At 41.8% G+C, this 22,569-nt stretch overlaps 1 protein-coding gene and 2 long non-coding RNA genes across 3 annotated transcripts in view; all 3 read right to left on the bottom strand.

Moving 5' to 3' along the window:
• Positions 1 to 1,472: 1,472 nt before the first annotated feature.
• LOC118404854 lies at positions 1,473 to 3,710 on the bottom strand. The gene is made up of 3 exons (XR_004829820.1): positions 3,607 to 3,710; positions 2,638 to 3,417; positions 1,473 to 2,015 (listed from the first exon to the last, which is right to left on the bottom strand). It is a non-coding gene; the product is annotated as an uncharacterized LOC118404854 (long non-coding RNA).
• A 454-nt stretch (positions 3,711 to 4,164) lies between these two features.
• On the bottom strand, positions 4,165 to 13,254 carry LOC118404774. The gene is made up of 4 exons (XR_004829807.1): positions 12,870 to 13,254; positions 5,219 to 5,281; positions 4,721 to 4,839; positions 4,165 to 4,257 (listed from the first exon to the last, which is right to left on the bottom strand). It is a non-coding gene; the product is annotated as an uncharacterized LOC118404774 (long non-coding RNA).
• Positions 13,255 to 18,564: 5,310 nt separating this feature from the next.
• LOC118404383 overlaps positions 18,565 to 22,569 on the bottom strand; it is a 5,410-nt gene continuing 1,405 nt past the window's right edge. The window contains exons 2-8 of the mRNA XM_035803453.1: positions 22,430 to 22,536; positions 21,560 to 21,892; positions 20,996 to 21,078; positions 20,180 to 20,232; positions 19,796 to 19,963; positions 19,226 to 19,315; positions 18,565 to 18,712 (exon numbers count right to left, since the gene is read on the bottom strand). Coding sequence (XP_035659346.1) covers positions 18,565 to 18,712; positions 19,226 to 19,315; positions 19,796 to 19,963; positions 20,180 to 20,232; positions 20,996 to 21,078; positions 21,560 to 21,892; positions 22,430 to 22,536 — 982 coding nt within the window. The remainder of the gene's footprint in view (positions 18,713 to 19,225; positions 19,316 to 19,795; positions 19,964 to 20,179; positions 20,233 to 20,995; positions 21,079 to 21,559; positions 21,893 to 22,429; positions 22,537 to 22,569) is intronic.

The following is a 22,569-nucleotide window of genomic DNA, read 5'->3' as shown; positions in this document are numbered from 1 at the left end:
GCGAACATGCAAACTGGATCTTTGGCCCGGGCATGTGGATGTGTTTGTATGGATACATATGTGGATGTGTGTGTTAGAGTGTGTTTGTGTGTGGTAATGTATTAGTGATCGTTAGTTTTATGATCGTCAGTTTGTGTGCAAGTATTAAAGTACTAGTGCTGTGATGATATGTTTGATGATTTCCATAATGTATGTCGTAATCAATGACCTGTATTTGCAGTAAATAATGCCGTGTTAATGAGCGTAGTTTATGTAATGACCATCGTTCGTCTGTTAAGTGGATGAGGACCGATAATGTAATGTAATCATTACGGGTAGCCTTTAAACGCTAATGTGTGATTTCATATTGTGTTGTCTGCAAATGTTCTCTGAGTGAATGTGTATTGTAAAATGATGCGTATGACTTCAGTGTGAGAAGTGTGGTATAAATATCTCATTGTAATGAATGGCAATATTTGTTTAATTGTGGCGAGTGATCGTTTATTTCGTATGAATACCTATGTATTAGTAGCAACAGATAGTAGTAGACATGCTGTGTTGCTGAATGCAGTCGATTATGTGACAAGATTTTGACAGTGTTTGACAGGAAGTTTCGTTTGGACTAGATACTACAATACAATGTACCTCATACAGAGCGTGTAATTCGTAATTAGGTGTGCTTCAGTAGTGAGGAACACCAATTGTAATGAAGGAAGGTATGTATATGGTGTGTTATCTATACTTAGGTGTTTTTTAGTGTTTTGCTACGAGAAAAAAATGTGCATCTAGAGTGAGCTATGGCTGTATTTAAGTCGAATGCGTGAGAAATGTTGCTTGACTGAATTTTTGTGGATGAGTGATTGGCAATTGCCTCATGAGCAGCATCCTTGGCACCTTTGATCAGCGACCTCGGCTGCTTTCTTACATTCGTGATGCAGTAGCCTTGTTGATACGTGTTATTTGATGGACAGTAGTGTCTGTGTGGTACTTACCATTCTGCAGAGCAACTGTTGTTAATCCTACAAATGTCAGTGTGGTAGTATTTCCATGTCGAGTGTGGAGAGTACCCTCTATGCATGTACTATGTAGGTGACGAAGATACTGTTTAGATGAGTGACAGTGATTTCTGTTTTGTTTTGAAGAACATGTCGAGAAAATGTGCAAAACTGTAAGCAATAACAATTATAGGATACATACAGACCTGTTGGAGATGCACTGTTCTTGGTAGTGTTTTTGGTAATGTTTTAACGTGACTGTACATGTGTTGCACTCCATTGGAAAATGTGTTGACTGTACGTAGATGATGCATAATGAATGGTGAAACAAACTCCTCGTGGTGAACTGATACATACAAATGCATGAGCGATCATCGTTGTCTGCAACTGTCTGTATGATAGTGTGGGAACTGTGCATGATCCGTAAGTTGATGTGGTAGTGTAGTACACAAACGAGGTACAAGCAAACGCAAATCAACATCAAGAAAAGCTGCTGCAGCCGCAAAGCGATAAACATTGATGTTTTGTTGTATGAATTGACACAGGAAGATGGTGTGTGGATGAATGCTGTTTATGTTCCTGGTGTGGTCGTGTGTTCATGATTTTTTTTCTCCGAAAATCTCTGTTAAGTCTCCCTTGTCTGGTAGTGTTTTGTGTCTCCGAATGAACGGTGTTTATGTTCCTTGTGTTGACAACTGTTGCCATGTGTTCATGATTTTCGAAATCGCTGTTTTGTCTCTCTTGATGGACCCCCTTCTCTGGTAGTGTTTATGTGTCTCTGAATGAATGCAGTTCATGTTCCTGGTTTAGTCATGTGTTCCTTTTTTTCATGTGTTCTGATATTTCAAAATCGCTCTTTTGTCTCTCCTGATGGATCTCTCTGTTTGGTAATGTTTGTAAACGTGTCTCGTATTCCTCTTGGGTACATGTGCGGACAGACGTTGGTGCAATGGTAGCTTGTGTTGCGTGCTGCAGCCAAGCATGGTACAATGGCTGGTAGGTGGTGTCAGGGTGGTGGAGTGCACATGGTGTGGTGGTGATCTGAAAGTGTAGTGAACGAAAAATGTCTGAGTTGTGATGAATGTGTAGTGAATGAAATTAGACGATGGACACAAGTGGTATTATATTTTCCGTAAAGAAGCATAATCAAATCGACAGTTGTAGAAGAAACAACCATTGAGGTCAGTAACAAATAAATAAATAGAGTTATGCAAATCAAATCCTATAGTTGGTCTGCAACTGCGTTGGGATGCATTCTATTCAGATGACTGTGTTCTACTGTTATGAAAAAGTGTGCGTTATGTCTGTATGTTTCTTATATATGAGTGCCATTTTCGTGAATATGCATTTGATGATGCAGAAGAGTTACAGAGGTGAACTGCTTTACATGTGCATGAATGAAATGTAGGTGAGGAACTTACCTGTCAGATGAACAAGTCTGTATATCCTACAAATGTGTGGTCACTAAATGGTAGGTGTATCCGTATCTGAAGCGTATCTGATGCGTATCTGTTGCGTATCGGCGGCGCATGTTCGTGCAGTTTACGTACGGAGATGCTGTTTGGATGAGTGCTTTTGTTGCAAAGAACAATGTTAGTTTGTATGTAACTGTGCAAATCAAAATGTAGTGATGAACATGATGAAGAACTTGGTATATACAGACCTGTTACAGCCGCATTGTTCCTGATACACATGTAGTTAGTGATAACCACTGGCAATGGCATGTTTGTGTGTTGTTTTCCAGTGGGAAATATGCAGACCGTTGACAATTCATTGGTCGTTTGGTGGTGGTTGTTGGTTGATTCCATGTAATGGTCGTTTATTTGCATGTATTGGATGGTTGTCGTTTGCTGTAGTTGTCTGTGTGATGTGTGTGCATTGTTTATGGTCGAGTATTCCATATACCGTACATAGATACCGCAGTACACATATCAAGCTCTGTGAAAGTTGTTACTTGGCATTGCCTGTTGTGAGTCAATTCTGTGGTAGCGATTGATGAAGTACACAATGGCAATGCAATGTCGCGTTGCTGGACAGGAGTGTATCACTTGTTTCCGTGTTTTCGTGTGTCCCTGGGATTGAATGTCTGTTTGGTTGACTGGGAGGCGTAGTTGGTATGATTGTATTCTTGTCATTTTCCTCTTGGAAAGTGTGCAGATATTGAGTGTTCCAATTGTCACTTGGTGTCGTGGATATACATGTAGACATTGTTGATGTCTTTTCTTGTGACGCTTTTCAAAATGTCATGGAAAATGGTCTCAATGTTTTTGCTTGTGTGCCTGTGTGTTTAGGGTGACTCCATGGTCTTCGGGTTTCGCTAGATGCCGCTTCGTCTTGTTTTTGGTCTTCCAACTGCTGTGGAAATTTCGTCTCCGCTCGCCGGTTTTGTCTGTGTGCCTGTGTGTTTCACGTGAGGATGTCCCAGGGATGAGTGCTTGACTGGCTGAAATGTCACGTGGAGATGTATGTTTTATTAACACATGTATCATTGTGGTGTTGTGCTAATGATTTGAATGGATGCTTATTGTTTTGAATTACCCAAACCAACAACACCGAAAAGCGCAAAACAAAGAAAACGACTTCAACCGTATTAGTACGTCCAAGACGCCATATGTGGCTACCCCTGGTCTACCTGGTCGTAATGCTATCCTATTTTACGCGGGAACGGCGGTTGTCCTCTTCGTGTTGCTGCCTGTCCGGACTGTGTCCTAGCTTCCCTATGGGTTCTTCGAAAACCTGTTAGTGGAAATGAATGTAGACGTTACTATGTATTAGTAATACATGATGTTACACTTCGACGTATATTGTACTTTAACACTTATCTAATAGTAGTAGCATTAGTAGTAGTAGAAGTAGTAGTAGTAGTAGTTGTAGTAGTAGTAGTAGTAATAGTAGTAGAAGGAGGAGTAGGAGGAGTAGAAGTAGTAGTATTAGTAGTGGTAGTAGTAGCAGCGGTAGTAGCAGTAGTAGTAGTAGAGTCATACGGTATAGGTATACACTAGGTATGGATTTCATAGAGAGAAACAGGGATACAGAGAAACACACACAAATATCATGGTATGTTTCTGAAATTATACTATCCCACGCTTTATACACAGCATAAGTAGCATCAATGATCAAAACAAGAATATCCATAATGTAATATCTAAATATCTTACTACTGGAAATCGAAGGGAAATTATTCTGCACTGGGGCGGTGATTGTCCTCTTCAATCTTCATGCTGCTTTCTGTGCATGTTTTCTTCTATGTCTTGTCTGGATGGGTTGTTTCAGGTTGTATTGCCTGAATGGAATCAATCAAATAATCAATCAATCAATCATTAAATCTATCAGTCTTTGAAAAATATTATTTGTTTCTAATTGGATCAGGTATAACTCATTTTACACAAGAAAAATAATTGAGCGTACTACAGACTAGAAGCAACAGCAATGGCATGTCACTGAAGATAAAATATCCAGGCAGTAAGATACGAAAGGTAGTGGAAGCTCTTTGTAACGTCCGACCATTGACACATGTATCCAGTTGCTCGAGTAACTGTTATATCTCCATCCTATGTCTCATGGTGACTTGGAATGGACTCTATATCAAAGAATTATGCTAGACCTTATTGTTATGTTAACTAGGTTGTTAAGCTTTTCCCTATGCCTCTATTTTGTACTTTGTGTAATAGTTGTTGCCATGGCATTGTATTGTGTACAATTTTCGTGCAATAAAGTTCTTCATTTATATGATATATCTTGCGCACCTTTGACAGGCATCTTTGTCGTCCAAGTTCTGGCAGAATCTTCATGGATAAGTTGTGATGAGAATTGAGGAATCATCGCTGGAATCCGCCATGATGTTGTTTCATCCAGTCACGAACTCCTGACAAACAAAAAAAAGTTATTCTTTTGTACAGTGTACTGTTGTACAGCCCTGAATGATAATCTTTCAATATTGGAACCATTCTGGATCATATTCAGAAATGTTTCCAAGTTACTCTATATCAAGATTTGGGTAAAATTCAGTCAAGTATTGTAACGGTTACTTATCAACGAAACATTCTGTGATAGAAACAATCTCACTCAGTACACGGAAATATCTCTCAAGTTCTTTTTCTAGTCGACATGAAAGTCCCACAGTCCAGCGGCTTGCTGTCGAATAAGATTAACGTTACAGTTACTGCACCTCTCTTCTACACTCACATTGCTTTACAAAACACATAACAAAGAATTGCTCAATCAGTAAATACATGTTAACTTACACCCGGAACTAGAGCTTCGTGGTCCCTGTCGTGAGAAGTTGTCATCGATTCGCGATCTTAAAACTGGTGAAGATAACAACAGTGTATGAACTGTACATGTCAGACATATTTCAGCATCAAAACATATTTGACAACAACTTTACATTGCGATGGTTTAAACATACCTTAAGATAATCGTATCTAGGTGAAATATAGGAGATAGATTCATCATAACAACGTCCGGGAGGTTGTGTCTACTGGTTTCAGTCACCCTTTTGTTTTCTTGAATTATTCCTTTCATAGCGTCCACTCTTGCCGGTGTTTTCAACTTGAATGTCACTAGACACGTCATGGTGTCCTTGAAGGTCTTGTCGATTTAGCAGATAAACAGACATAACTGTGAAGTATCATTATGTCAAGTATGATTAAGGGGAAGCATTTAGAGTTGTTTACCGTTTACGCCGCGATTTCCTTCGTCGTGGCAGTCGAACGATATTCACGCCGTAGGATTTTCAAGCAAGCTGTGACAGATCAACGATTCCAGACAGTTTGTCTGTAACATGACGGTTAGAAACGCCTACGACTGTCTAAAGACTGCCCTTCTTCTGCGATCATACAAAGATCGTACGACTATAACGACTAACCGGGCCCTGAGTCCACTGAGAACACACGAAACTTGAAATCCCAGGGCGCGGGTCTGTGAGAATCCGTTGTTTGGAACCTTCTAGAACAAAGCACTTGCGTCAGACGGTTTTGCTAAGTGTTGCACAGGTCAAAGGTATGCGATAATTACCGGGTTTTAGGGCGTGAGATCCGAAGGTTGGGCGTGAGAGAGAGAAAAAACGAGTAACAAAACCACCGGTCTAATGGTCCAGCGAATCATTGTACCGCGATGGACTGCCAAGCCTTACAGCATAGTTGACGCAATAGTTCCGATAAAGTGTTGTTTTTTTGTGCCTTAGACTTTGGCTTTGTTGTTATTGTACTTTTGTTAAGTCGTGTTTTCTAGTTCAGTGAACGCAACAGACATTTTGTTTAATTTGCTTTTCACAGCTATCTGTTGATTGGATTGCCAAGCACTATACCATAGTTCATGTAATAGTTCTGATAAACTTGAGTTTTTCGCTCGTTAGACTTTGCTTTTTTTGTTTTTGTGCCTTTGTTTAGTAGTGTTTCTACTCCAATGAACACAACAGACAATTGCTTTAATTTGCTTTTGACAGGTCACTGTTATTTAGACTGCCAAGCACTATACCATAGTTCACGTAATAGTTCTGATAAACTTGAGTTTTCTTTCCTTAGACTTGGCTTTGTTGTTATTGTTATTTTTTTGTGTTTAGTCGTGTTTTCTAGCTCAATGAACACAACAGACATTTTTTTTAAATTTGCTTTTGACAGCTCAGTCTTGTTTAAAACACTACATAATGGTTAGGGTTCATAAGCTAACATACGCACGGCTATAGTTCAAGTCATAGTAACTTGGAATTTATTACTTTGATTTCTTGCCATCGTATGTCTGTTCAGTCATGTTTTCTAGCCCAAGGAACACATAAGACAGAGTCATTCTTATCGGCAAGTGCCTGGAGCGGAAATGACGTTGTCTGAGCGGAAATGACGTTGTGTGACGCAGTTGCGATTCTTCCTGTATAAGTATTTAAAAGAATCCTAAAATGAAACGTTTGAATTCATCCTTAGTGTAGAAAACTACTTCGTCACGTTTTATCAGATAAAACTGATTTCTCTACCCACCGCACTTGGCCACGCCAGGCACACGTCGTAAAAAGAGAGGGAGAGAGAGTTCGTAAGAGAGTGCAGCCCTGTTTAGAAACCGGTTTTTCCAAACGTTAGACTTAATTGTTGTGGAGTGATTGTCACATGAGACAATAGGTACCGAGGTTTGACCTTTCCAGTCCCATTAAACCCCCATCCGGCGCCAACCGGAGCAAAAGGTCGGGTGTGCTACAGTTTGAAATGTTTGAGGTTTGTGGAGATGTTCTAGATTCTTTTTGGCGTGAGTCAGTTGTACTTGAGATCGGCTTTTGTGCCGTTTTGTCGCCGATGAAAAGTGGATACTAAGATCAAATGACGCCTTCGCATTGAAGAAGAAAACTTAAAGTCTGTTCTTAAGGCTCGTAGATCCACATGTCCATCTTAATGTTGACCTTATGACGGCGATCGCGCTGCGCCCTCGTTGCGACCGAAATTAGATTTGTGTTCCTGTTGATGTCTTAATTGTTATATCTTGCACAATGTAAAATATGACTGAAAATACAAGAAAACACACAAAACGTAAAATGTCGTTTTTTTTTCATCCATGAAATTCGTATATGTGTATGAGTGTGTGTGTGTGACTGTGTATATGTGTGTGTGTGTGACTGTATATATATATATATATACATATATATATGTGTGTGTGTGTGTGTGTGTGTGTGACTGTGTATGTGTGTGTGACTGTATATATGTGTGTGTGTTTGTACGATAGCTACAGACAGACAGAAGACTTTATTATAGTTAGATGGATGGTATCGATATCTAATCTTGAGGAGACCTCGAAAGGATAAGATTTCGGGCCCCCCTAGTAGCTTGTTTCTTAATTGCTGTAATTCCATTCCATTAACATCATTGTCATCAGAAATTTATTTCAATTGCTGTCCCTGGCCTATATAGACAGCTAAGACACGAGGGTGCTAAGCCTTCCAAGAACTGCCTTCAGAATGAATTGACCTTGCTTATGCACACTTCTCCAGGGGGTAATTTAGGTACAGTGAAGGTTGGAAAGGCTACCAGCTCCACGTGCCAGTCACACACGTGTCTGTGCGTACAGGGGGTGGGGGCGAACACGGCATTTCCTCAGAAACAAAGTTCCAACACAAAAATTGGACTGTTCAACTTCAGGACCAACTTCAGGTTCAACTTCAATGACAATGGATGGGTAATCCAATGATTTTGTGCAGTGGAAAAAGGTTGGAGTTGGACAGTTGAAAATTTCGGTAAGTCCTTAAGTGTTGGAAATTACGGTTTAACTTAATTTGGCTCAGAACGACTAACTTCACCAATGTACCAATTCTGAAGTTAAACAAATGACGTTTCAATTTCAGACATGTTAGGGATCATTACATGTACATGTATTTCCAACAGTGCAAGTCACTGAGTTTGTCCTCCTTTGCTAAGGCAAAAATAGATGAATAGATAATGTAAATTACAATTTCGTTTAACATGGCACTCAGCTTTACTGACCTGGAAACTGTTATAATTTCAGACATTTCCGAAACCATTATATTCCAACAACACAGCACTTAACGTTCCAGTGCAAGTCACTGAGCTTGTCTTCGCTGGTGAAGGAAGACAGAAATAGATGGATAGATAATGCAGATGACAATTTTGTTAACCTGGGCACTCAACAGGACTGACCTAGAAAGTGTTATCTCGACTACTAAGTAGGAGGTCAGATCAGTTAGTCGCTAACTGATTGCACTTATATATATATAAACATAGATCATCATGGCCTTCTCGACTACACACAGACATACACACAGACACATACACACACACAATTGTCTGATGAAAGTTATATTAAGAAAAAGAAGCAAAAGAATCTTAGTGAATCCATTGTCTCCTTTCTCTTTGTGGTGAGGAAAATGTAAGAACAGATACGCGGTTTTAAAAATATGGGTGGCTACAATTAGTAAGAACCGCCCGTCCGGAATGTTTTGCTGTTAAGTTATTAAACGAAGAAGAAGTAAAAGAACTATAATCTTGGTGAATTCACACGTATGAACAAACATGTTTTTAAAAAGTTTCCCGTACATCGGTGTAGATGCTCTCTTTATGCAACCCTCGGGCCACACATTTGTGCAAGTCACCACAGCAGGAGGCTAGTCCACTGGTAGCGGTGTGTGCTTAAGTCCCATACTCTTTCCCAAGTGCTTAGCAGAGAAAGAGTCCACTGGTAGCGGTGTGTGCTCAACTGCCATACTCTTTCCCAAGTGCTGAGTGCTTAGCAGAGAAAGCAGCAGGTACCATTTTAAAAGTCCTTGGTATGACTCGGCTGGGAATCAAACTACAACCTACCGACAGCAAGGCGAACACTCTGCCCACTCGGCCATTGCACCGGTATAGGTGCATGCGGGCTGATGCAAAATTGGGCGATGTCCATCATTAAGAAGCACCCGTCTGAAAGACCACCCTGCGGCTAACATTCCTTTATAAAGACGAAAGCGTCCACTTATGGCTAATGACTGGGACATTTGATATGAATCCATTATCTTTTGTTCACGGCGCCTAAATGTTTCCAAATATTATAGATGGATGGACGGCTTCTATCGGCGGTGGAAAATTACTTTTTTTTTTAGGTCGTGGGAACAACGTGGCCTGTTTAGAGAACTTGCACCATTCCGCTAGCGTCTATCAGGCTTCACGTGTTGTTGGAAATTGTACAAATTGGCCAACGATAGCATATGGGAGAAGTTGGCCGGCAAACTGTAGTTTTGGGTCCCAAGTGGCGACATCACAAACAGTAGTTTTTGGGTCGCAAATTGCGACATCGCAAACTGTAGTTTTGGGTTGCAAATTGCAATGCAATTGCAAAGTCGCAAATTGCGACATCGCAAACTGTAGTTTTGGGTTGCAAATTGCAATGCAATTGCAAAGTCGCAAATTGCGACATCGCAAACTGTAGTTTTGGGTTGCAAATTGCAATGCAATTGCAAAGTCGCAAATTGCGACATCGCAAACTGTAGTTTGGGATCGGCCAATTCCGTGACATATGAAGCCTGGTAGCGGCTACTCTCTTCAGGTATTCGTGTCGGGGAGAAATAGTTCGATCCCAACCCTTCATAAAACCAGGTTCACACGTGGGTATACATTCCGTACGGAATCCTTATAAGCCTCTGTCGGGCTCCACAGGTGGCTAGGAAAATGGCAAAAATTGGTGAAACATTAAATTGACACATAGGCAAGTATCGACGACAGTGCCGGCACATTCGTGATATGCCTTCGTACGGTTTTGATGCCGGAGAAATTATGGAGGCTGCGACAAGTAACAGGAAAGCTGAATGTTGCAGAACACGAGCTCAGATATCCCGAAAGTATCCAAAGCTTGCAATCCTATATCGATCCCTATACCATTTTGATGCCGTAGAATTTTCCACCGCCACGAACCACCGCCAAGAAGATTAGATAGTATTTGTCACCGGTGCTTTGTCGTAAAAAGATAGTGTTTCTAGTAAGACACGTGGACGACTATCCCAAAAATGCACCCAGCCTGCAATTGCACAACCATCTAGGACGTATGTGACCAGGTGTCTGTCTTCGTATACAATTTTGATGCCGTAAAATATTCAAGCAGGCTGTGACAGAACCAACCATTGCCAAGGAGGCAACCTTTTTCCGTAACAAGAAAGCTGTATCTAGCAGCCCACGTGCAAGACCAGCCCAAAAAATGCACTTTGCCTGCAATTTAACAACGATCTCGGACGGATGTGACCAAGTGTGGGTCATCGTCGACGATTTTAATACGGTAGAAAAAGATAGGGCTCTATGGAGTGACATATGTACTAGCCTGGTCCCGACCTCCGGTCGATATTGTATCTAATACTGTAGAATTTATGTACAAGATGTGACAGAACGAACCACCGCCAAGGAGACAGCCTTTTCTGTAAAAAGAAAGCTGTATCTAGCAGCACACTTTCAAACCCTTCCCAAAATGCTTTCGGTGTAATCGCAAGACGTATTTGTGTATGGGACCTTTGCAATGCCACGCCTGACAAAAAGTTACATCTTTGGGGCCGGTAAATTTTTTAAGACATCTTCATGCGAGTGTCAAGCTTGGAAAATAGTAACGGATTTCTTTTAAGATCTACAACAGAAGACGAGAAATCTGGCTACCAGCCCACAGCGACTGCTGTCAGAAAACCACAATCAAAATGTTCGAAAAGAGAATTCTTTGCTCCAACGTCAAGCGCATTGTTAAGCGAAATGTTAAAGACTTACTGTAGAAAAGTAAGGAGACGAAACGATATAAATCTATCCGGCAGTTTGTAGCAGTTTTGGCATCCACCCAGTGATGTAGCAAACTATCAAAAGCGCGCCAAAAAAACACGCCCGCCTTCAACGAGTGTATTTATACACTACTCTGAACCGCCATTGTAGCGTGGAGAGTTTGTCTTGTTTTAACATGACATGTGTTGGCGTGGATCGGTCTCTGTGCCACCAAGAATGCGCCGATCTGTTTTGTCCGCAAATGTTAGCTTGAGTGAAATATCTTTGTATCAGAAACTCTTCCGTACTTCAAAGTAGGTCGCCAAGCATGTGGAGCGCCGTAAAAACTCTCAAAATGCCGCTTGAAGTTCAGGAATATACTTGCCGTCGTTTCAGGTTCTATTTTTGGTCACTGTGCCGCTTTTGAACTAAATCTACTTGTTAGCTCCGACAAAAGCGAACAAGTAATGTTGGGAATACGCAAGCAGGACATGTTAACACAGCTTGGGGATTTTTGTCCCCATTCCACTAGTCGTAGCTTAGATCGCGCTTCGACCAAAGTTAGATTGGTGTAAGCCTTGATTTTATCATTGGATACAAAATGTAAAAAGTATGACTGAAAACGCTCAAAATGTAAAATGATTTGTTTTTTCTTCGGACTCTGTTGAGCGATCTGTCAAATTTCAGATCCAAGAAAAGCAGTGTTGAAGTAATGATATCACGCAGTATATGTACTAAAGTCCTCAGTACATTTTAAGTTAAAACGCGCTCAGTTGTCGTAGTAAAAGTAACGGCTTGGCACTTTTGTCCCCAAAACGAGAACAAGCAACGCGTTAACGTGTTGCGTAATACCTGCTTTCCCACTTCTCCATTATAATCAAGCACTAGATGCTTATTAGCGCACGAAATGAGCTGGAAAATGTGCGTTCTCACGGGCGACACAAAAAACACTCATACAAGTGGTCATTTACGGATCGAAATAATCCACTGGGTAAGATTTGACCGAGCTTCAATAGTTACCTGAACTTCAGATGAACAATTTTAAGTAATAGAGCAAGTACACGGTGGTCAATTATGAGAACTATTTATACCCTTGTCACATTACCCACGATCTTCGGGCGTATCGATGGAAGATCGGCCATATGTAAGATCGACAGAGGGGATTTTTCACTGTGAAAACCGTCCCTGTCACATATAAGCCATACTTTGTACCTTGTACAATTGTTGCGCAATAAAGTTATCATTATAAGCGAGGCTCAGGCGATTGCCGCAGAATCGTCGTCCGATCGATTTTCGCCAAATGTGACAAGGTATAATACCTTCTCAAGGGGACGCTTCACTGTGCGTTCCATCACGAACATTTCTCAAGGACAAGTCACAAAGAGGGTGAAAAACTGTCCAACAACCAAAACCAATCCGTACATTTTGAAGAAAAGAGGAAAGTACAGTAAAGTTAAGATAAAGGGTTACCGTACCGGTTACGGGTAAAGTTAAAAGTTAGAAAGTTGTAAGATATCGGCAATGGCGGGAAAAGGCTACACAATTTCTCAGTAAACCCACCGACTGGGTAAAAGTCGTTGCACAACTCCAATGGCGTCTTTCCCTCCGGCCTTAGGTTAAGAATCTAGAACTGGATTGTTTGTCAGTTTTTCTGATTTCTTACCGCTGTGTAGTATAAAGAAAATAAACTCACCATTCTGAAGAGCCTCGGACCAGGAAAGGTGCATGCTGATCACGGCACGGATAGCGGCGGTAGCGCCTAACTTCGTCGGGCGAACAGGCACGAGCGCCCGCCGAGTCTCCACCGCTTGTCCCGGACCAGGTTTACGGCCCTCGTTAAAATTTCGCCGCCACGTCGGCTGTACTACCCCGACCCATTCCTTCGCGACCGGACGCCGTACGATGTCTAAACGCGGCACGTGTGTAGAGTCTTGCGACCGGGGTACCATCGTTGTGGTTACAAGCCGGTGACCAGATTTTTATCGCACCTTTTCTCTGTAGGTAACGTCTGACAATGGATAGAGCGCGCCACGGATTTGGGCGGTAAGCTGAAATGACGGGTTGGACAAGTGTGGGCAATGAGCGCAACGGAACGCTTGAGCAGTCAAGCGTTTTAAATCTTCGCTGCTCAAGGATGCAAGTCGCGTTTGGATGCAGTTGCAGAGGATGGTCGCTACGAATTGAAAATGTCAGACAATCATCCTAATTCACAGCTAGGATATATAAACCCTCTCCAACGAGATCTCTTCAGTGTCACTGACGAAAACTACAGGATGGTAGTTGAAACGTCGGACCGTTTCCAAAACCATATCCAGTTGCTTGAGTAACTTTTTTTTGGCGTATCTTACCTGGATGTCTAACCTTCATCGACGTGTCAGACTATCAGTTGCAAGAAAAAGTCTGCCTCATCGAAAACAGCCAAAACACCTGTTTTAAGAAAAAAAACGACAAGAATGCCATTTGACGTAATTATGACAGGTCCTCTTAATTCAATAGGCTGAGATAAAGCCGAAAGATAGTGGCCCTTTCTCCGTCTGTAATTTTTGCCAACGGGCTAATTGTTTGGGGTCATTAGTTGGTATAGAAACAGCAAAAATGATGCAATGTCTGTACGTTAGTGTATTATTCAACTTGACGCTCATTACGTTATTTTCTCTGTTTCAGAAAGTTTTATTCAAAATGTCGTTTGCTTTATACATAAAAAAAGTCATTTTTCGTATAATGACAGTTCTGAGCGTGGTCTTTAAACCATTGTCTTTGTCTGATATCAATCAATGTAAGAACAAAAGTTTGCATGTTCAGCGCCTGCCTCACACGTGTAGGTGTCCGTGATGTAATGAATGAATGAACGAATAAAGACCTTTATTGTGCATTTCTGCCCCCCCCCCCCCCAACGTACCCCCAAGTATAGCCTCCGTTGCAGCCTTCAAACGGGCCTCGGTTTTTTTTTTGGCGGGGGGGGGGGGGGGGGATTTTGCCGAGGACGGGAGTTTGCTGTGGAAGGGAGTTTGCCTTGATAGCGAATTTTCCCCTGGGATGCCCCCCCCCCCCCAAAAAAATTCCCGTCCGAAGACTGCAACGGAGGCTACCTAAGTACAGGTCATAACAGAAACAGAACATACATAATAGTATCATAGACCTAGTATAACACAGAAAATCGGCTTCTTCTCGCTTCTTAGTAATGGTAAAAATGAGGGTCTGTATGGGTTTGTCAAAACGCACGAGGAGTATAAATTTGGCAGTGCTAATCATATGTCTAAAGTGGGGGGGATCTAATTTCTATATAGCTACATAGAGTATTTTTACCATTAACATACATATGACAATCAACAACGAAGTGTACCTTATCTTTTACTCTGTTTGAGGTACAGAATTGACATGTACTGGGAATTTGTCAATCCCTTCAAGCAAAAGTAGAGGATTTGACCCATTGACATTTGTTGCCGGAGGTTCCATGTGTAAGACTGAGTGCTACGCAGGCCACATACCTAAACACACACACTTGTCTGATATACCTCAAAATGGGATATATTCGCGGTGGTCTCATGTTCGCGGTGAGCGCCCCACCGCGAAATAAGACCACCGCGAACATTTTACAGTTTCAAACACGAACTTACAACCACAGCGAACACTCCACCTTCTTCCTACCACGAAATAAAAACGCGCGAACATTTTTACTTTTACAGTACTTGGCCAAAATTTACGATCGATGAGGATGACTCATACAGAGAGTGAAGTCAAGCCATAAAAATTGAACAGGCTAAAATGCTAGCCTCCACCCGGCTTTCCTACAGGGGTACGGGGATCGTCGAATTCGGGGAAAAAATCGGGAAATTGGACCGGGGGTGGGGGGGGGGGTGGGGGGGGGTCAGTCAGTCCACTCCACGCTAAGGTTCACCTTCTAGTACCAAAACTCCTCTGGCAAATTTAAACATTCTCTATATATTAGCCAGCGTACCCAGTCTGCTAGAGACTACTAAAAACCAGTTGAACTCAGACTGGGGACAAAGATTTTTCGATCGCTAGTCGTGCAATGCAAATGTGGCTTCAACATGGCTCGTGTTTTGAACCAAGCACACAGGGTCACCCCTTCTCTTCTTGATAAGCGTGATGCGTTTAACGTTTATGAAGGTCAGACATCCAGGTAAACAATATTCAAATCCAACTCAATTTCTACAACGTTTCGAGTGACATCCATCACTACATTTAGATGCGTTTAACGTTGTATTAAAGAATAAAGAAACAAAGGGTCAATTCAGACCAGAAAAGTGGAAGGCATTTTTTTACATGAAAAAAATTCTAAATGTCTGAAGCAGCATTCATGTTTGACACCAAAAATATGGTACAAAGACACAAGCTGGCACATCCCAAGGCTAGTTGACCTTAGAGAGCAAAATCCCCATTAATCGTCATTAGTTAGCCTATAGAAACTCGACAGTTCCATGCAAAATCAGAAAACTTGTATGACAACAATTCATAAGACTAGATGGCCGATCGCATACCGACCATCCAGTGACAAAAACTGGATTCCAACGACCCTTCATTTCATGACTGGATTGGACCTCCATTTAAAGTTCTATCTGAGGGACGTCCCCAACCGAAGCAATATGTAGGGGCTCGTTTTTACATGCGTAAAGCAAGGATTTTGGTGTAAAGTGCCTTTTTCAAGGGCACAGCATCGGAACCTTTTGGGAATTCGAACTCAGTATGCTCAAGTTCTGAATCTGCACATTAAGCAACTGACAAAAATCTCAAAACTCGACATGCGTCATTTCTAATCTCACCATCATGGCCGCCAGCGTTGCCGCCAGCGCGCCAGTGCGCAGGCGCATTACAGAAGAATCGAACACGTCGAACCAGTCGTCCATTTGTAAACCGACGAGAGGTCACCTTTATAATCACGCACTCAAGGGCAAACCTGTCATTACATGGTTATCCAGGTATGCACATAATTACACCCCAAACAAAGGACTAAGTGTAAGACGGTTATCATCAAAGCACAGAGATAAATCTTTTAAAATCATACAAGGGCGTATTATCATTGCAAACACAGTTTACTATGGCAACTAAATTATTAATACTGTAACGTTACAGAGAAAGGGGTGTGCACTGGATTGTCAACGTTTGAAATCTGGGTCGGTTTTTCTGGTTTTTAAACCGCATGATTAGACAGAGCTCGAGGTTGATAAACTCTGAAAAGAAGGGATGAATGGATGGCTAAATGGATAAAAGGGGACTAATAGTTCAATCCGACTAGTCCTATGCGTCATCTCCAAGCAGATGTAAGGAGTTCAGTCTGACTAGAACCATACGTCATCTCCAAGCAGATGTAAGGAGTTCAGTTTGACTAGAACCATACGTCATCTCCAAGCAGATGTAAGGAGTTCAGTCTGACTAGAACCATACGTCATCTCCAAGCAGATGTAAGGAGTTCAGTCTGACTAGAACCATACGTCATCTCCAAGCAGATGTAAGGAGTTCAGTCTGACTAGACCCATACGTCATCTCCAAGCAGATGTAAGTCTGACTAGACCTACGAGTTATCTCCAAGCAGATGTAAGAAGTTCAGTCTAAGCCATGAAGGCTGTCTTGGCACATGGATGCTGTCCTGGTCGACAGAAAGATTTTGCCATCGGAATATCTACTTGAACATTAGTCATTTTGTGCGTAGTTAAACTGCTATGTAAAAGTCAGAAGAAAGGAATGTTAAATTGGGGATGTATAGAGTCTGTGGCCAGAATACAGCCCACCGCTTTTCCTGTTCCGAACGGTGTTCAAATGTGCAAAAGTGCAGCGCTTTATGATATGAAGTTTGCTTATGAAGTTCTCCTATTTGTGAGGCACAAGAAAGTTGCCTATAACATGTTTACACTGAGGAAAAGTGTAAACGCGGTTAATGTTGGAATTTGTAGAGGTGCGCGTTCGGATTGTCACAATAAAACGTACTCATAAAAATACACATTATGTGTCTTCTCATCCACATGATTTGTGTGTTATCTAATGGTCTTAAATAAATGTATCCGTTGAAGGTGTAACCGTCGTGGTTGGGACAAACATACCTCAATAATTGCACGACTTAAACATAGTTTTATGTGATGCAGCTGCAACTCAGTCTCTCATCAATATCTGAACAACACATGCAGATATTTCAGTCTCAAGAAGTTATCTATCCTCACCTATGTTGTGACAAATTTCAACTCATTACATTTTCTGTTGTTTGGTCTGTTTATCTTAGAGAAAAATACCACATCTTTGGTCCTAAATCCAGAAAAATGTCAATACGGAACTTATACACACATACGCAAGCGTGAACGGACGTTGATAAGCTGTTTCCTTAACAAAACAGCTTAATTTTATACGACATAAACACGAACATTACAAGAATGCCCTCATGTCTTCGATTGCATGTAAGACGATTGTACGACAATGGACCGATTCCGTCGAACGCCATATCGAACAGATAGAACCCCCTATTCTATATCGAACACCTCCGTCAAAAACTGCAGAAATGACTGTTTTTGACGGAGGTGTTCGAAATAGAACCATGATCGAACAGGGGGGGGGGGCATTGTGACCGGACCCTTTATACTATGCACAATATATGCCACACACACACTATCCATGGGCTCTTAAAAACAGGTGTGTAAGTGACGGTTGGACAGCGCCTATTACAATTTCACGTCTGGACAAACAACACTGGAATAAAGTGCATACGGCGATGGCAAAGAATAGACAGACAACAATGGGTTGTCTATGTGTAAATGGCTGGGGGTCGGTCATTCACTTCTTTCCCTTCCTTATCTTATAAGATGTTACCGCATGTAATTATAATAAGTTCGCCATCTAGAACGGAAAATCGGTAAATAGCTTGGCGGAAGTGGAGATTGAATACGTTTAATTCCACTAGGCAGCTAATCTCCAAGGAGATTCTACGGTAGCAGAAGATTGTATCAAAAGATATAGACACTCCTAGCTATATAGGTCGGCTAAACTCCTTTGCCAGCTTTTGATACAGTATTTTACTACCGTAGTAAATCTCTCTTTTAGATCTGCTTGGAGATTACTAGATGGCCGGCAAACTCGCTGCGGCATTAAGCAGATTTAAGCAATCCTTAAAAACATCATAGGAATATCAAAAACGTAAAAGTAGGACTGAAAAGACAACAAGACACACAAGGCATACAAAAATCTTTTCAAATGTATGTTTTTCGTTGAACGGTTTGTCATATTGATAGGACAGGTTGGATTTGAACCAGAACTTTTGAAATTTCAATCTCTCATAGGAGAATTCGAAGTTTCATATATTAAATGAGTGAAGAGGCTGGAATTTAACCAGACTCTCCTAAGAAAATCCAGAATCCTATATTTAAAAAAAAATCAGTACGGCCTCAGTTGGGTATGACCTGGTAGATGTCAATCTCTCCCCTGCTGTAACAGGGCAGGAATACCTCCAGGATGCCGTCATTGTTGACGTCACCAATCTGGAAACCGTTCCCGACCACACCGTGGCAATAGTTGAATGACTTCCGCTCGTACCTGAAGAAAACGCCGTAATATTTGAATTTGATTTTGTTAATTTTCGCATGGAAGGTTATGCTTTTGGTTCCGTCGTTGTGTGTGTGTGTGTGTGTGTCTATGTGTGTCTATATTTGTGTGTGTGTGTGCACAGAAACTCAAAATGTTCAGTCAAATTATAATTATACACGTTTTGTGTCGGCAAAGTAGGCTAAATCTGTATGTATCTTGGGACAATTGGATTCAACTAAAAGAACGACATCTAGCGGAATTGTATTGAAGAGCGGCACATGTTTGCACCAGTAGTGCTCCGCCCAATTCTGTCTCAACGGAAAGATGCAAAATAAAAACATAAAATTCAAATATCTTACAGACATCCAGTTTCTCTCACATTGCCTGAAACGCTAAATATCATGCTATCATTGGCCTGTTACTCATAATAGCCAGTCACAATTGCTCAGAACAAACAGTTCAGTCACACTATCAGAACAAACAACCAAACAACATCAGTGGAATAACTTAAAAGAAGTGCACCTCCAATCCGTGGCGCTCTGACTGACGGGTGAGAGGATGTACGCATGTCCGTCGTCATACCCCGAGACCAGGATGTGGGGCTTCCCCGTTCTGAACAGGAGATCATACGTTAATCATGAGCATAATATATTATGTAGTTCTTTTATCAGTGCAGTGCGCTGAATCTATATACATGATATATGTAGTTTGAAAAGACGAACTATCTATATATATATATATATGTATATATGAACATATATATAGAAGTAGTGTACACATACACACGCGCGCGCACAGACACGCACACAAACACAGACTGTCACACAAAAACACACACACAAGCACACACACACACAAGGGCACACACACACTGTCACACACGCACACACACACATACACACACACACACACACACACACACACACACACTCACACACACACAACAGACACAGAGAGAGAGAGCAACATAGACGGTTGCACCATCCATCCATAACAGAGGGGTGGGTGGTGCATGCATTGCAAAGACGACCCAGGCAAGCGACTTGCGGAAACCTTTTAGAAGGAAGAATCCTGTGTGACAGTGTCTCTTACCTGTTTGCTACAGAAGTGTAGAAGGGGAGGGCCAGCCCAGGTGACCCCTGACCCTTCGACTTGATCACACCCGGGACCGTGAAGTTATCGCAGATGAGGCGTCGTTCCCATGTTCCCTTCGCGACGTCATCGGGGATCTCGTACACAAGTACCGTGCCGTTTTCTGGACTATAAATTACACGTTACATCAAGTTATTGTCAGAGGTACATTGTATGAATATTGGTTTATCAAGAAGATCACAGGGAGCTAGCCCATTGGCTGTTTAAACTGACGTGACCACGGAAACGAACAAATGAAATACAAATGATCCTACATATGTACTGACATGCTGATGGTGACCAAAGTAATGAATACTAACGTCATGATCTTGCTCATGTACTCACTTGCTAACGGTAACCAGAAGTTCCTGTCTTTTGTCGTCATTTATATCGGCGACCTGTTAATAGCAAATAAAATATTCTAAAAACAAAAGTTGACATAAAATAGACAATCGCATCAAGTCACTAAAACCTGGCCCTTGAAGGCAAAGATACCTCTACCATTATGTTGCGAATTTTAGATCTCTGTCATATTTGATCTACGCAATGTTTACCAGTAGCAAATGGAATTAATAAGCACATCATTATAATTTATCATGGATGTGCCGTATAAAATCCGGCTGTCTTGTGACAGAAACGGTTCCTTTTCATCCTTGTCAGACGTTTGTTGTTGTCTGAGTTTCGTTCCAAATCCTAATGTTACGACAAATATGTGCTATGCATTCCGTCACGTAGGGTTCTGTCCTTAGTACTGAATGGCATTCTAATTGATACAAAGGTTATATACGATGTCTCCTAGCAAATGATGAACAAAATACACCTCCTGAAGAAATTTACCTCTGTGTTTGTGTGTGTGTTTGTGTGTGTGTGTGTGTGTGTGTGTGTGTGTGCGTGCGTGTGTGCGTGTGCGTGTGTGTGTGTATTTTGTATTTACATAATCTCTCACTGGCTGGGATTAATGACCCCCACCCGAAGGCGGCGGCAATTGTAGGGCCGGCCGCTAGGGGTGCGATTTTAGCTAGGCTATGTGTGTGCAGGTGCATGTGAGTTACTAGTAGTATATGTGTGTATGTGTGTGTGTGTGTGTGTGTATGTGTGTGTGTCGGTTTGTGTGTGTGTGTACTATTGCCTGCTGTTCTTCTTTTTCATATTCTAACTAACCTCCACAGAGTAGTAAACTCCCAGCTCATCATCTATAGTCCTCGTTACGATTTTCTTTTCGTCGCTCCAATCTCCGTTCGGATCTAAAAGAAAGGTTGACAATGTTTATAAGAGCGCCCAAAACATTTTAGAATAAAGATAAAATGAAATAGTTTATATCTACATTATTTGAGATAAGCATTTTGAGGCAAGTTATATCTGAATGTAGTTTGATTTGGTCAAAATATCATTTTCATTCTTCGTACTTCCAAGTCTGTTGAAAGAAAGCGTAGGCCTGAAGGTGTCTCACTGCACTTGGAGCACCGGTGCGGCACAGCGGGGTTCGTTCACTGCGGCACTGAACATTGTGTAATTTTTTCGTCGATTTTTATTATCATTATATTGCATAAAACGTAAAAGTATGAGTTAGAAGACAACAAAATACACCAAATTCGTTCTTTATCTCTGAATATCGTTGAGTAATCTTTCGAATCCCGCAGTGCCACACAGGTGCCCCGAGAGCAGTGAGATACCACCTTAAAAAGCAAAAGACGAACTTTCCATCTTGATTTTGAAGATGCTCACCTTCCGTCCAGGTAACACAAAGCTTCTTGGTGAAGTACCCCGCACTGAAGATGACGGTTTTGTTTTTCCCGCCAAAATTCAACTTTGCAGAACGGAAGAACAAATCAGCGCAGTCGGAGATCACGTGACCTTTCCAAGATGGCGACAACGCTGGGTAGGACGATGGTTGTTCGAACCAGACCAGCTGACTTTTTGAGGACGCTCCCACAAGGTCGAAGTGTGCTCTAGCGGTGAGAGCGTCCTTCCGGCCGTCACCGTTCATGTCCACCCACTCCACTCGGTGGTAGAACCACTCCTCCCCGGCCGCCTGGCTCGATATCGTCACCGGGGAAACTTCGGGAAATAAAGTGAATTTCAAAGTATTGCTTACGTTAGAAAGAAAGAAAGAAAGAAAGAAAGAAAGAAAGAAAGAAAGAAAGAAAGAAAGAAAGAAAGAAAGAAAGAAAGAAAGAAAGAAAGAAAGAAAGAAAGAAAGAAAGAAAGAAAGAAAGAAAGAAAGAAAGAAAGAAAGAAAGAAAGAAAGAAAGGAAAAAAGGTAGAAGAAAGAAAAAGAATGGATGAAAGAAGAAAGAACGAAAGAGAAAGAAAGGTCTTTGTGCCTTGTTTTTTGTATGTAACGCTAGCTCATATGTAGCAGAGTAACTCAGACCCAACTGAAACATCTATCAGGGACGCCAGAAGAAGACACAGTGTAGGCGACCTACATGTGTGACTTCATCGGCTTTCGTACCCTGGGAGCCAGCCGGGATCGGGCAGCTAGGACAGTCCCGGAGCACTAATGTGAGATCTGCGGGCTGACTGCCTTGGGTCCCCGAACAAAACTCGCTAGCTACCCGGTCCTGTCTGGCTCCCAGGGTACGACTTTTGTACCTTCATGTTGCGCCCATCCCTGCAGAAGATCCACCGCCCCGTGGGATTTGTCGGAGAGAAGAAGCCGCTGGGAACACTTAGGATGCCGGACTGATGGAATACATCGTCTGTAGGGTTAGAAAAATGTACACAAATATTAT

Source organism: Branchiostoma floridae, chromosome 17 (assembly GCF_000003815.2).
Source record: "Branchiostoma floridae strain S238N-H82 chromosome 17, Bfl_VNyyK, whole genome shotgun sequence".
Taxonomy (NCBI): Eukaryota; Metazoa; Chordata; class Leptocardii; order Amphioxiformes; family Branchiostomatidae; genus Branchiostoma; species Branchiostoma floridae.
Note: the sequence above shows the minus strand (reverse complement) of the source record. Positions and strands in the feature narration are given on the sequence as shown.